Source organism: Mustela erminea, chromosome 7, assembly GCF_009829155.1.
Source record: "Mustela erminea isolate mMusErm1 chromosome 7, mMusErm1.Pri, whole genome shotgun sequence".
In the NCBI taxonomy this organism is placed as follows: Eukaryota; Metazoa; Chordata; class Mammalia; order Carnivora; family Mustelidae; genus Mustela; species Mustela erminea.
Genome location: NC_045620.1, coordinates 87,995,194 through 88,010,230, shown reverse-complemented (window position 1 = coordinate 88,010,230; position 15,037 = coordinate 87,995,194). Strand labels below are relative to the sequence as shown.

The 15,037-nt window shown below is 43.8% G+C and overlaps 1 protein-coding gene across 17 annotated transcripts in view; it reads left to right on the top strand.

Moving 5' to 3' along the window:
* The window catches only part of AAK1 (AP2 associated kinase 1), a 175,278-nt gene that overhangs the window by 103,602 nt on the left and 56,639 nt on the right, over positions 1-15,037 (top strand). For all 17 annotated transcript variants that reach the window (XM_032352338.1, XM_032352337.1, XM_032352332.1 and 14 more), the window contains exons 6-10: positions 6,717-6,838; positions 8,273-8,354; positions 8,858-8,990; positions 12,511-12,614; positions 14,805-14,884. In XM_032352338.1, the coding sequence (XP_032208229.1) occupies positions 6,717-6,838; positions 8,273-8,354; positions 8,858-8,990; positions 12,511-12,614; positions 14,805-14,884 (521 nt within the window). The remainder of the gene's footprint in view (positions 1-6,716; positions 6,839-8,272; positions 8,355-8,857; positions 8,991-12,510; positions 12,615-14,804; positions 14,885-15,037) is intronic.

The following is a 15,037-nucleotide window of genomic DNA, read 5'->3' as shown; positions in this document are numbered from 1 at the left end:
GGTTGTTTTGATGGAAGCTTTCCCAAATTCCATATATCCTCCACCCCATGCCATTTAGCTGCTTTCATTAGCAAGTGAGATTTTGTTGATTTCTGCTAAAATGTGCCTGGTGGGCAATCCCATTTGCCGACCACACTGCCAGATTCCTGAGGCGCAACTGTAGAGTCCCTGTGTACCTCCTTGTTTGCCATCCTGTAGTCTGGGACACTCGGAGCTCCACGTCTAGCCGCTACAGTGCCAGTAGTAGCCAGAGCCAAGAAGTTCTTTATTCCCCTGTTGGCCAGAGAGAGAGTGCCAGTTACTGATCCTCTCTGAGCAGGATTTACGTCTGGTGAGGTGGCCTCAACTTGAATACAAGTCGTTAGGACATGAAAAAGAGCACAGGCCAGGCCAGTTGTGGATCCCCTTGTTGGGTTGCCCTGCGTGGGGATTCATTGTTCCCATCCAGAATTGAGGCAAGCCCCCTCTTACCCTGCCCACCACAAGTGCGGTCTCTCCTTCAATGTCTGTGTAGGAAGTAAGTTGAAAGTGGTCCCCGTCCTTAAGCAGCTCACATTCTAAAAATAGCATGATAGAAGCTCTGTTCTTCATTGGAGGTCTTTCCTCAAATACATTATTTTAACATTTTTATCACTTCCCTGTTTTGTTTTGTTTTAATTTTTCCCTCTCTGAGGAAATAAAGAGATCACTGCAGATCATGGGTTCATAGAGCTGGGAAGGTTACCTAAGCAAGCCTTCTCCTGTTACCAGTGAGGAAGCCTCTGCCCAGAAACGCTGTCACCTGCATAGCTAATTCTGTGATCAAACCAGAGCAAAGGCCACGGGTCTTTTACTCCCATCTTGGTTTTTATTTGGTTGGTTTTGCTCTGTTATACTGTGCTGTTTGTCTAGGCATTTAAGAAAGGGGAAGAAAGGGCTAAGAGTTAATAAGTGCATTCAGACTGAAAAAATCATGAATGTCTCCTCTTTTGTCAGAAAAGAGATTTTGATTTCACAAAGTACAGTAGGATGAAGATTCTTATCCCATTTTTAGAATCATAAGTTTGAAACCCTACATTTATCAAATTCTCCAGAATTTCTAGTGGTAATAAATTCTGTGACTGAAATGCCTGAATGCCTTATCTGCTTGGAATAATGTCAAAATGAAGGGTCAGTAGGAGGGGGCCTTCCAGACCTTTTAGCTAAAGCTGTGAGCAGAGTTTGGGAGTGACGACTTCAATAACCCTATTAAGCCAATAGGTTGGGAAGTAAGGTCAGTACTATTAAACTTGCAAAGAGCTAGAAGACCTTAGGATTGTAACCAGTGTCAGGTGAACATCTCAAGGGACTTGGCCAAAAACAAAGTCACTCTGCAAATTCTCTGGAGCTTCCAGAAGATGACGTATGAAGGGCCAGTTGGTTTTCTACCTTCCAGGTCTCACTGAATCCCTCTGGGCCCTACTCTAGCCCTGGCCTTAGTCACCTCCCCCTGGACGATGGCACCTGCTCTCACTTTCCCCCTTCTCCCCTGTCACTGGCTAACCTTTCTCAAACACCTCTTTTCATCTGCTGCTGAGTGGCTCCCGAAGGGGCCTTCCCTAGTCTGCCGTTTGTCAGCTGCTCTGGTGGTCTCTCCTGCTCCCTCCAAGATTGCCCGTCTGAGCTGCCCACATTCCGTACCTGCATAATGCCCATCAGTGCAGTGGGGAGGGTTAGCCTCAGTGGTCAGGCAGCCCAAGCCCACGTCCTGCCCTACCAGCCTTGTGACACAAGGCATGTTAGGTAACTGGACTCTGTTTTCTCATCTGTTAACTGGGGATAATAAGGCTATGTAAGAGTCTCATGAAATTGTGTAGGTGAAAGTGCAGGGCGCATCACGTGGCTCATAGGGAGTGTTGTTAGTTGTGTTGTTACGGTCGTCATTCTTGTCTCTGTGCCTTTGCTTCTCTTACGACTTTCAGCTACTGGAGTACTTCACTAACCCAAGGCCCGGCTTTATCTCCCCATTCCTAAGGGCACTCATCTGGAGACCTTCCAGCCCCCTTGTCTTCGGTGTTCTTTGTAACTCCAGTGCCTAGCACAGTGATGTCCCAGCCATGGTGGCCTGTCTGTGTGCCTTAGGTGCCTCAAGCCTGCTGGCATCTCAGTGCCGTCCTGCGGGCTCTCCTCCGGGAGCCACCTTCTCCCTCCATTCAGGTGCCTCTGCTCACCTCATCGCGGTGACCTTTCCAAATGTGCTGTTTGCAGTAGCATCCCTCTTCACTTCACATGTGTTTAACCTGTGGGGGTTTTTCCCATAACATTTATCACCACCTGGCAATTATACCTACTTTCTTATTCTCTTCCGCTGGACTCTAAGCTCCGTGAGCAGGTGAACCTTGATTTGTTCACAGCCTTACCCCCAGAACCTCCTTGGCATATAGTAGGAGTTCGAATGTGTGTATTTCTCTATTAAATGAGTGGTCATAACTTCTTAGGAGATTTACAGTTTGCTTTCATACACATTCTCTTACTTGCTTCATAATAGCAGCGATAGAAATATTATTAGCTTGACTTTGCCGATGAGAAACAAGTCCGACAAGGCTTAAAGGTTTGTCTGAGGTCAGACATCTGATTAGTCCCTGAGGTCCTGTGACCTCCAAGTCCAGTGTGGTTGTCACATGCCAGGCTCTGTGTCCAGTGTGTTGGTGGTGGTGGTGCTGGTGATGAAGGGCAGTGGCCAGCTTGACCTTGGAGGTTTCTGCAGGTTTCCCAAGTCACAGGGTCAGACTGAGAACGTGCAGAGGGTGCGGAAGCTGGTGTGGTGGTCGCTGCCAAGTGAGTTCACCTTTGCCACCTCATGACCCTCCCAGCAAGCTGGCAAAGTGGCCAGCGCGGACCTTTACCATTCTTACCTGCATTAGCATTTCTTTCTTTTTTCAAAAAAATTGTATTTATTTATTGAGAGAGAGAGAGAGAGCACAAGAGCAGGGTGAGGGTCAGAGGGAGGGGGAGAAGCAGACACCTCACAGAGCAGGGAGCCCGATGCGGGGCTCAATCCCAGGACTCTGGCATCATGACCTGAGCTGAAGGCAGACACTTAACAGACTGAGCCACCCAGGTACCCCTGCCTTAGCATTTCTCCGATATTGATAAGGCTTTCCCCTACGTTGATAGTTTTGGCTTTGTGTCCACTTTTCTATACACCCTTCATTTTTAACTGTTTTTTCTGTGAACATAGGTTTGTATGATGTTATCTTTATGAGAAGGAGGCAAGCTGAGGTGGGGACCAGGTTGATAGAGTGTAATGCTGAGTTCTGCCACTCAGAATCAGAGTTCTAACCAGAAACACAAACCTAGTTTTTAAAGGTGGTGGTTGAGGGAAATAAAAACTCCAGCGTGCCGTATCATCATTCTGTCTTTGCTTGGTTTTCTTCCTCCCTCTAACCCAGTGACTTTGGTCCCTGAACTACCTTGTTTGTGTTTTGAAATGAGTTAACTTCTTGGTCCCCTAGATTATACATTGTAGCGTTGGCAGTATAGACAGTAATTTTGAAGGGGCAGTGCATATACAGTAGGAGATGCGTGTTTGGCGTGATGCGGGGAAGGCGGGGAAGGAAGATTGCTACTAACGGATACTGAATAAGGGATCGAAGGGTAAGTGGCATGTGAAATCCTACCTGGGTATTGTAGTACATACATGGGCATAGTATGATTATAGACAGGGGTTGACAAACTTTCCTGCCAAGGACCGGATAGTAAATATTTTAGGCTTATCAGTCATATTGTCTGTCACAAGGGCTCGGCTCTCCAATGGAGCTCAGATGCAGCACCCATGGACTAGGGGATAAGCAAGGAATGGGCGTGGCTTAACTTGGTCTGAACATCTTCCTTCAGCAACCCCTCGTGGACAGTAAGTTCTATAGATTTTATAGCCAGGCCGTGGAAGATTGTACTGAGGAGTTAGAACTCGAGCAAGGCCTCATAGAATGGCTACGATTTGACAAATGGAGCTGTTGAATAAAAGAACAAAGCAGGCAATGCAGGGAATGCTTAAAGAGACACTGAGCAAGCAGCCTCGCTAGTAATTAGTCACCTGGTTCCTCATCGACTCGATTCCTTTTATGGGGCATTTCTGAACGTAAGGGACTAAGGCAACCCTGTCCTTAAGCATGTCTCCAGTACACTGGGCATACTCACCACCCACCACGGTTGGAGGGTATTATGGCTGAGGACCCTGAGTAACGCTCTGCTTCTAACTTGCTTCCTGCCCCTACAGGAAAGTAATTAATTACCTTTCTCTAGAATTAAATTGCCTAAGTTTACTTCCCAGCTTCATCACTGGGAGCCTCACCCTCTGCATCTGTACAACAGGGATATTATTATATTATTATGAGGATAATCTCATGTGAGGTGCTGAGCACAGTATTACTCATAATAGTAAAATCTCCGTAAGTGGTAGCCGATCTATAACCTCGGAATTAGATTGCAAGTGTTAGTATTGCGTTGTTGGAATTATTTTAGATTCCTAAAGTGAATATATGTTCAGGATAGCATGACTGTGTCACTTTGTGTAAATAAGTTAAACTGATGAGCTTTATAAAAAGCTATAGGTGATAGAAATATTTCCTTGTCTCAGCCTTGTCTCTGGGGACCAAGAGCATATCCACGAGAGCTGGTGGCCGTAGTTCACCCTGCCTGTGTGGCTAAAAATCCCAAGGTCAAGATTCTAGATTCAAGTGATTATAGGTTAATGGTACCCCAGGTACAAAAGAGTATCCTCTCAGGAAGAAAAAGAGATTTTAAACCTAGGCCTCCAAGGCTTCCCACAGATGAATTCCAAGGAAAGTGAGTTAACAGTAACAATAACAAAACCCCTGATAACAACACGTGGGAGACTCAGTAGGAGTAAAAAACAATAAACAAAAGAATCAGTTTGCAGCCAAGGCTTTAGGTAGTAGATTTAGCTGATACAGAATGTACAGTGAACATTTTTGTAATATATAATGTAATTTTCAGAAGAACTAAAGCAAGTATAGAAACAAGTATGGGAACAAGAGACTTTCACAATTGACCTTTTTTTTTTTTTTTTTTTTTAAAGGAAGAGTAGTAGTGGTATGGCCCGGGCATTTGATGGCTTTCTGTCTCGCTTCTGACAGACGGACACACACACAAACACGGTGTTAAGTGTGTTTCTGTTTTTTAGCTTTTTCCATTCAACCAGCATTTTCTATAGCAAGCACTATGTTAGGCCCTGGTAGAGAAGACTACAAACAGGATTAAGAGATGGTTCTTGTCTTGGGGCGTCTGGGTGGCTCAGTGGGTTAAAGCCTCTGCCTTTGGCTCAGGTCATGATCTCAGGGTCCTGGGATCGAGCCCCACATCAGGCTCTCTGCTCGGCAGGGAGCCTGCTTCCTCCTCTCTCTGCCTGCCTCTCTGCCTACTTTGATCTCTGCCTGTCAAATAAATAAATAAAATCTTTAAAAAAAAAAAAGAGAGAGAGAGAGAGATGGTGCTTGTCTTGAAGGAGCTTGTAGTCTACTCTTGCCTTTGTTTTCTAAAGGTAATCAGTCCTTGGAAGGCTGATAACAAAAGACAATGGAGACTACAGACTTGCTGGCCCAACAAGATGTTTTGGCTGCCATTTTACTGCCCACATGAACCAGGTCTGTCCTACAACACACTAGTCAGCTCAGTTCACCTATACCAACAGTTAGTTACTCACTACATCTTGAGTACAGATGCGCCCACCATCTTGAAGTTATTCTTTCATTGGCATAGTCCTTTGATACTAGAGATTTCTGGAGATTCTGGTATTTGTAAGGTCCCTTCTACTTGGAACTGCTAACCCACTGTCCAAATAATTCATCTATAAAAAGATAATACTTTAATAGGAAAACTGCACATTTGCCCACAGGCCTTTAATCACTTTGAGAAGTAGCTAAAATATAGCAAATATTTATTATTCCAGAAATCCTAATGTAGTGTGGTAAAGAAATTGATATATGTGTGTATAAGGCCCAGTGAAATAATTGACATCAGGAAGAATGAAGTGCTGAAGCACGGGGGGGGAAGGAGTGACATTTGTCTCAGTGGGTCCTTGAGGAAGGCTTCAAACATGAGGTGCCATCTGAACTGGATTTGGAAAGATGAATGGGATATTGATAGTTGGGTAAGAAGGTGGGATCACAGAGAACATTCTAGCCTGAAAGAAGAACATGAGGAAAGATACGCAGGCTTGAAAGTATTAGGACTAGGGGTGCCTGGGTGGCTCAGTGGGTTAAGCCTCTGCCTTCGGATCAGGTCATGATCCCAGGGTCCTGGGATTGAACCCCGCATTGGGCTCTCTGCTCAGCAGGGAGCCTGCTTCCCCGCCCCCCCCGCCTGCCTCTCTGCCTACTTGTGATTTCTGTCTGTCAAATAAGTAAATAAAATCTTAAAAAAAAAAAAAAAAGAAAGTATTAGGACTATTTCTGCAGAGGTGAGAAATGGGGCTGGAAATCTAGGAAAATGGGATTCTTGCTTGCGCATTGTGGAATTCCTCAGCTTGCCCCCTCTATTGTCATTTCACCCTGTTACTACGCTTTGCTTTTTTGTTCACTTGGGATGACCCCTCTCAAGATACTTAGAGGGGAATAACTTTCCTGTGCATATTAATAGGATTATCAGCGGTAAAATAGTTATATGACTCTGAACCAGATTTTCATATGCATCACTAAATAATACTTTGGAATGGGTGGTGGGGAAATGTTTTTCAGGTTGAAAATATCCTCTTGCACGACCGAGGCCACTACGTCCTGTGTGACTTTGGAAGTGCCACCAACAAATTCCAGAATCCACAAACTGAGGGAGTCAATGCAGTAGAAGACGAAATTAAGAAGTAAGCTTTTCCTCCTTTCTTGGAGTTTTGTTCATGACCAGATCTGCACCTGTACTTTGAGCTTATGAATGAAAAGGTCAGGGTGGGAAGACCATGGTGCTGGTTTTGGTGCCCCTTGTCTCAGGGCATCATGTTGGAAGTTGGGGTGTCTGATTATAAGTGGAGAATGTGGAAGGGATCCATAAGCATTTATCAGTAGAGTAAAATGAAGGAATCATACAGTACTTTATCAGTGGCCCAGTGATCACTGTATATACATATTTTGACTTACGTCACATAGTCCTTAAAAAGCTGCATGGTTCACAAACTGTAGAAGGACTGTGATGTTTTCAAGTGGAATCACAACAGCTTGGACATTATCAGTCAGTTGGATGTACTTTCCACTGAAGCCTGCACTGCTGTGTACTCCTTCTTGCTTATAAGGAGCCCACCAGTCTAGTGGAGTTAATGGTAAGTAGGGCTATGAAGTCTTTACAGATACTGAATCACTGACTTGGATGAGAAAAAGCATCTTTAGGTTTCTGGCTCCAGTAGGAACCTGAACCATCTTCCCCTTCATGTCCAGAGTGTTAGGTTTTTCACAGGCAACAACATTCACTAATACCAATAATAAACCAGCAGTCTTGTCTGCACACCTCTGTCCTGATCTTCAGTCTCCTTTCCTGCTTCATCCCCAGCAGCCAAGCTGGGGCAGGAAGACTTTGGTCCATGGTGCTGGTGGACAGCTGAACCATGGTGCCCTCTGGGCTTTGGAGACTTGAGCAGCAGAGTCATGTGCTTGGCAACATCAGACACTCAACTTTGAAGCTGAGCTTATATTGTCTTTACTTGAGCCAGAGATAAGAGGAAGACTGTTGCTTCATCCCTCTTCCAGCACCCCCCTCCCACCCCGTTCTGCCCTTCTCCAGTGTCTCAGACTGTATGACATGTCCGAGTTGAGCCAAATCAAGGGGAATTGCCGTTTTTAAAAAGGAATCAGAGAATACAGTATAAATACACTATTAGACAACAAGGATTTGTAGGAGATTTTATCATTGGAGGACCCAAGAAGAGTTGCTTTTAGTGTTTATTGAAGTGCCTCAGTGTCTGGGTCTCCTCGTGCTATCGGATAGAAGGACTGCTTCTAGAGGGCCTTGGGGGTAGACCAAGGACAGCTTTTCATTTTATCTGCACTGGTATTTCATGCTCTTTTCTGCGGATTGCTTCCAGGGAACTAGACTTTTTAAATTTAATGTATGTGTTTTTAAAAAGTTATTTCTGGGTGTGGTGCATAAACAATGAATGTTGGAACACTGAAAAGAAATAAAATAAAATAAAATGGAAAAAAATACTTAAAATGCAAAAAAAGAAAAAAATAAAAAGTTATTTCTGCTACCCCTGGTTTTTAATTATAGCATTGACATATTTAACAAAAAACAAATCTCTTGATTGTAGATACACAACGCTGTCCTATCGAGCACCAGAAATGGTCAACCTGTACAGTGGCAAAATCATCACTACGAAGGCAGACATTTGGGTAGGTGTCAACTAACCTATCCGCACCTCAGATACCAGCAGTCTTGACCATAAACCCCCAAGTTTAATGCAGACAGTGCCATAGCGAGAGTGGCCACTGTACCATGTCACTGTCTCCTGACCCTCAGGGTTATTCTTCACTCCAGGTGACCAGCCACTGCCTCATGAAGGATGTCAAAGGAAATGACTTTAGAGTTCTGTGAAAATTATTCAGGTGACCTGCCCTTTATTTAGGTGGTTTTCATATATGCATTACTAATTCTTAACAGCAAAATAGCTGAAATGCTTGTTCCTTATTGGAACACAGTTTGGTAATGATGGTCGAAATAATGTACGTCAGCAGCTAAATAGTGGTGTTGAGTTCTAAATTCAAGTTTCTGATAGGTTAATAGTACAGAGTGTTTGTATCTGCTTGTAAATGTGGACGAGGCCAGTATCTCTCAGTAGACCCATCGGCAGTTATGGTAAATAAACCACTTGTAGCAATCTGGTTTATTTTTTTAGGCTCTCGGATGTTTGTTGTATAAATTATGCTACTTCACTTTGCCATTTGGAGAGAGTCAGGTGGCAATTTGTGATGGAAACTTCACAATTCCTGATAACTCTCGATATTCCCAAGACATGCACTGCCTAATTAGTAAGTATTTAAAGTTTCTCGTTTCATGTGTTTACCTCTAATCTCCAGGAATGAACTGGGGGACAGAGGGACTGGATCGCAGGAGGGACGGGTTGGATGCAAAGATGAGTCATCCGGTAATGGTTGGTCACTCAAAGATGACATAAAACAGTGTTAGTTAGAGTCATTGGACTTTTTACCAGAAATCTAAGCTCTTTTGCACTTGAGCAGAAATCCCAACTGTGCTCTGAGTGGCACAGAACTGCTCTGTTCTCTTGCATTCGATATGAAAGAGTCCAGCTGACTCTTATCAAGTGATAAGAAATTCATCCTTGCAAAACTGGAAGCAACTCGAATTGAAATGATTGCCATGCGTTGGCTGGAGTGAATACATAATTAAGACTGTATAACTCTGTGGAACAAGATTTTTTTTTTCTCTCTTTAGGTTAATCACTGGATTTTGATAACAAGCATTTAAACTCGGTGCTTGGTTTAAAGTGTTTTTTTTTAGATGCCCCACTCTTCTGCATCATCCTAGCGAGCATATGTGCCAGTTCATTAACCAGATGGTAGAACGAGTAATCTTTGCACAAGCACTTGTACTTAAATGTGAAACAGAGATAGTTTATCATCTTTTCACATTGGTCAGGGGATTTAGCATCTAAATTTTAACCATGATGGGGTAGAAGTCCTGGGATGGTTTGGGGCCCCGTTTGGGTCCCGGGTGGGGTTGCATTGAAAAAAATAGAAGGAGATATGGGTAGAGCATCTGACAATTGTTGAGGGCCTCCTTGTACTTTATTCTTTAAAATCTCATATAGTAAATTTAATTATCCCCATTATACAAATAAGGAAGCCAAAGCTGAGAAAGTATAGGTGACTTACCCAGGGTAACGTAGTTACAGCTTTTAGGCAACTATCCATTCCACTGGGCCAATTTCATCAATCCACTTCCTCTGTTTATGAAACAAAAAGTGTGTGTGTGTTGGTGGGGGGGTAATTTAAAGAGACAGAGTGTGGCATTTAATGGTTGTTGGATGGTTTTCAGAGGTAAAGCAGGAGAGTAGTCCCTCCTTATCCGCGGATTTGCTTTCTGCGGTTTTAGCTACCCACCGCTGACCGCACTGGGAAGCAGACGATCCTACTTCCCATGTATAGTTGGGTCAGTAGTGGTCTAATCTTATGTCACCATGCCTGTGTCATTCCCTCATGACATCTCATCACACAGGCATTTATACTTTCATGTCATCACAAGAAGGGTGAGTACAGTGTGATGAGATGTTTTGAGAGAGAGGGAGAGACCACATTCCCCTAACTTTTATTGTAGCATATAGTTATAATTACTTTATTTTATTATTATTGTTAGTTGATCTCATACTGTACCTAATTTATAAATTGAGCTTTATCATACATATGTGTGTATAGGAGAAAACAGTATCTCTCGGAGTCAGTACTGTCTGCGGTTTCAGGCTCCTACTGGGGGTCTCGGAACTTGTCCCTCCCCCCTCCCCCATACCAGATAAGGAGGGACTACTGTGTATCTATTCTAGAACTGGAGCTACCTAAGTGAGACTGGAAAGATATATAGGAAATGGCCACATCTGGTGCTAGAATGGTAGGATTTTAGGGACTACATTTCTTAACATCTGTATAGCCATTCATATTAGGAAAAATAACTCTTCACGAGTGTCTGTAACACTGACATCTTTCCCAAACTCTGACCTATTTCTTTACAAACTGCTGGAAGTTTCCATAGTCAACCTAAAGTCACAGGTCTAAAATTAAATTTATTGTCCTTGCCCAATTACTCCCGATACATAGTTCCCCTCTTTTTTCAGTTTCTATCAGTGGTGTCACCATTCAAGCTGGGATAATGGAAACTTAAGGTTTTCTTTGGACTTGGCTCACAAGAGAGTATAGTCATGCGTTTTCTAGGCAGTGCTCATTCTTGGGAGTCTCTCCTATTGCCATCACATTCTCTCTGTTCTCATCCCTGTCACCACAGTATATACACACTGGGTCAGCATGTGCCTGTAGGGGTGGGGTGGCCACTAGCCTCTCTCCTCAGTCAGTCAGTCCAGCACCGCATCACGGTGAGATCGGTCTTACACAGCGCCCCCCTAGCAGGTCCCCATAGTAAACTTCCTTGTTCGCCCATGGTGCCACAGGAGGGCCCAGCTTCTTAGCATGGCATTTAAGACCCTTCATACTCTGGTTCCACCCCACCCACCCAGCCTTATTTCCCTGTGTTCTCTGACAAGGAAATTTCTCTCTGTCCCTCTGGCACCTGCATTTCCTCACAACAGAGCCTTCCCTTGCCTTTTACCCAAGTGCATTTTTGCCCAGACTATTCCTTCACCAAGAATATCTTTTTTCCCTCTCTACCCTGACCAACTTAATTCTTTCCTGCCTTCAAGCCCAAATCCTGCTCGCTCTTTCTTTCTTTCTTTGTTTCTTTCTTTCTTTCTTTCTTTCTTTCCTTCCTTCTTTTTATTACTTTATTTGAGAGAGAGAGAGAGAAAGTACACAAGCTGGGGACTAGGGTTGGGCAGAGGGAGATGGAGAGAGAATCTCAAGCAGAGCCCCGTCTGAGCCAGGAGCTGGACGCGGGGCTCAGTCTCACAGCCCTGAAATCGTGACCTGAGGCAAAAATCAAGAGTTGAACTCTCAACCTGCTTCGCCACCCAGGCGCCCCCAAACCCTGCTTCTTCTGCAAGGCCTTCACAAGACTGCAGCCTCTTCAGCCTTAGTGTTCAGACCATTCATTTGGTTCCTTAAACAGTAAGGCCTTGCATTGTTGTTTGTATGTATGCATGTGTATGTTTGTGTGTCTTCACAAAGATGTTTTTCCTGGGGATTTTTCCAGCTTCAGAAAGGGCGGAAGCTTAAAGGATCTGGAAATAAACAAATGTTGTATAGAATATATAAAAGTAGAGATATATTTATCATTTTGTAATTTCTTTTAGAATGGAAACCAGCTAATATCCCCAACAAAGGAGTAATAAGTTAGTTTTTTAAAATTTGAGTTTTGAGGGGTGTTTGGATGGCTCAGTTGGTGGACATGTGCCTTTTGATCATCAGGGTCACGAGTTCTAGCTCCATGTTGGGGGTAGAGATTACTAAAAAAAAAAAAAAAGAAAGAAAGTGAAAAAAAATAAGTTTTGATTATAAATATCAAGGATAATCATTTGTTTAGCAAGATAAGGATGCCAGAAGCTCATAACTTCATAGGTACCAGAATATGAAGGTGGTAACTTTAATAATGAGAGCTTGTTTGAGTCTCTGTTGTCCAAGCCACAGAATGTGAACTTCAAGTATCTTTGTTTCAGTTCAGAAACTTTGTTACTTTCTTGTATATATTAAAAGTTTTAGGGAAGTTAGAACTTTGGTTTCTGAGAGGGGAGGAAAAAAGCTAATTACACTGTTTGACTTTTATGAGAAATAAAAATGAAAAAAAATCAATAACAGAGAAATTATGTTTCCTAGCTAATGTAATAAGTATTAGGGTATTACTAAATATGTTCACATATGTTTGTCTTAGGGTATATGTTGGAACCAGACCCGGATAAAAGGCCAGATATTTACCAGGTGTCCTACTTCTCATTTAAACTACTCAAGAAAGAATGCCCAATTCCTAATGTACAGGTATGTGAAAGGTGCTTTTTAGGGGGAAGTAAATATTATCAAATTGTCATTTAAAATTCCTGGATCGTAAACCAGCTTTTAATGAATATAGATGTCCCTTGTTTTGTGTGGTAGGGGGCATGCAAGCAAAGCTCACTGTGAAGCAATTACTATAAAGAAAATCCAGTTTTCCCATAGAATTTAGTTATTAAACTAAGGCGTTACACACACACAAAAAAAAAATCCCTAGGGATTGAGTTGAGTACTTTGGGTGAAGATTGACCAACCTACTCTCCTGTTAATTTCCACATTTCCCTATGAGCTATGTGCCTGTTGTGTTTCCCTAGCAGTGGTAGGCAGGCTGTCTTCCTGAGGTGGGCCTCTGAATTTGCTCCCAGACCTACTGGAACATAAGCCCCTTGACCCTTTTCTCCTTTCCTGCAGCAGAGCTTTCTTGATTCTGCTTCTATTCTCCACCATCTATAACTCACCGTCCTTCCTTTCCCGCTACCCTCCTTACACATATCAGGCCATAGGAATGTTTTCTACATTTAGTAATCCTAAACTCTGCACTCAACAGTTTTCAGAGTACAGTGCTTACAAACCCCCTTTTTACAGTCTTAGCATATTTTTCCTGTGTGATCCAGCTCCCTTAAATATTTTACTAATGCATGCCATAGTAGATAAGTTCTAATCTGAAATTGTCTTCCCAGTTTTCCCAATCGTGAACTTTCCCAATCGTGAACTTTCCCAATCGTGAACATCAATCATGATGTCTCTGTTGGAGCTTAAAGGTACTAATAAATAACACTCCTCTTTCACTCCCACTTTTGGAATCAGATATGGGAATCATTCAGATGGAACTCAGAGTGTTGACTGTATTGCTAATAAGATTGAATCAGAGGGGGCACCTGGGTGGCTCAGTGGGTTAAGCCTCTGCCTTCAGCTCAGGTCATGATCCCAGGGTCCTGGGATTGAGCCCCGCATCAGGCTCCCTGCTGAGCAGAGATTCTGCCTCCCCCTCTCTGCCTGCCTCTCTGCCAAGTTGTGATCTCTGTTGTGTCAAAAAAAAAAAAAAAAAAAAGATTGAATCAGAGAACGAAGCTTGACCAGTCAGGCTCCCCAACTTTAGATCCACGTGACGGAGCAGGGAGTGCCTGATTTTGTAGGGACAGCCTCTCAAAGGAGAAAGGGCACAGGTGAGCCAGGTGAGCTCACTTTTTTCTCCCAGTCCTATGAAATAAGTTATGCTTCTCCCTTGGGAGAGGTATGCTTGGAGAGAGGAAGAGAAGCAAGGAGAGATATCCTAGCAGAAATTCTCCCCACCTAGAAACATGAAGGAAATGGAAGGTCCCTCCTAAAAGCCTGACCATTTACTATGACTAGTATTCCATTTATCAGCTTTCCAGATTAAAATGAGGAATCTTGTACGGAGCCTAACATTACCTTTTTTTTCTTTTGCTGCCCCACTTTCCCATTCATTAAGTTAAATAACCTGAAGTATAATTAGAAGCATTCGGATTGGTAACTGGTTTTTTAAAAGTCAGCTTCATGAGTCTCAAGCCATTTGGTACTCACTCAGCAGTGCTAAGCAGTTGTCTTGTGGTTGGGGATAGGAGTGCTCCCTCCAGAGTTGGACCCTGTATTAGGTGGCCGGTGCACAATCCAGGGAGTAGGAGTTCTGCTGGCCTTGTGGGTCAACGGGTGCCTCATGCACTGGGACAGTGCCAGTGCTGCAACCGTTTCAAATGGTTCGTGGCTCTGGTTTTCTCCCAGCGTTCAAGACAGAAGACGGAATGAATCCCAGCTGGACGTGCTGCTAGTCAGCACTGACTTCTGTAAGGTCTAGCTCATAGCTTAAATAGTATGGGTTTACTATTTACTGATACAACTATCAGGTTACAGGCATTCTCAACACCACCTCCAAGCTGTGTGCTAGGAAACGAAGGGTCCAGAAGGTTGGGAGCGGCGGAGGAGGAGCGCACCTGACTCAGGCTGCTCTGTCCTCTTCTCTGTTACGGTGCCTCCCTGAATGGGGCGGAGACTGGTGGGCTCTACCCTTGGTTGACTTCACTTCCCTCTACTAGACATCGGGGCCTGGAAGCCACGCTGGAAAATCCCGGACACGTATTTCTGTTGGCCTAGTCATGCTGGTATTCATTTACAAAGAAATCTGCAATGTCCTTTTGTGGTTTCCTTTCAATTCTATAGAACTCTCCCATTCCTGCAAAGCTTCCTGAGCCAGTGAAAGCCAGTGAGGCAGCTGCAAAAAAGACCCAGCCAAAGGCCAGGTAAGAACCGCCCAAGTGTGCACAGGTCTTGTGCCAGTGACCACAGTGGCAGGGGAAGGTGCTTGGTTATTGGTTTGCTCCCGTGGCCAGAGGCTGCGCAGAGCTGGAGAGCGAGCTCTGTCTCTTCCTGGGAGTACAAGGAGGAATATAAGG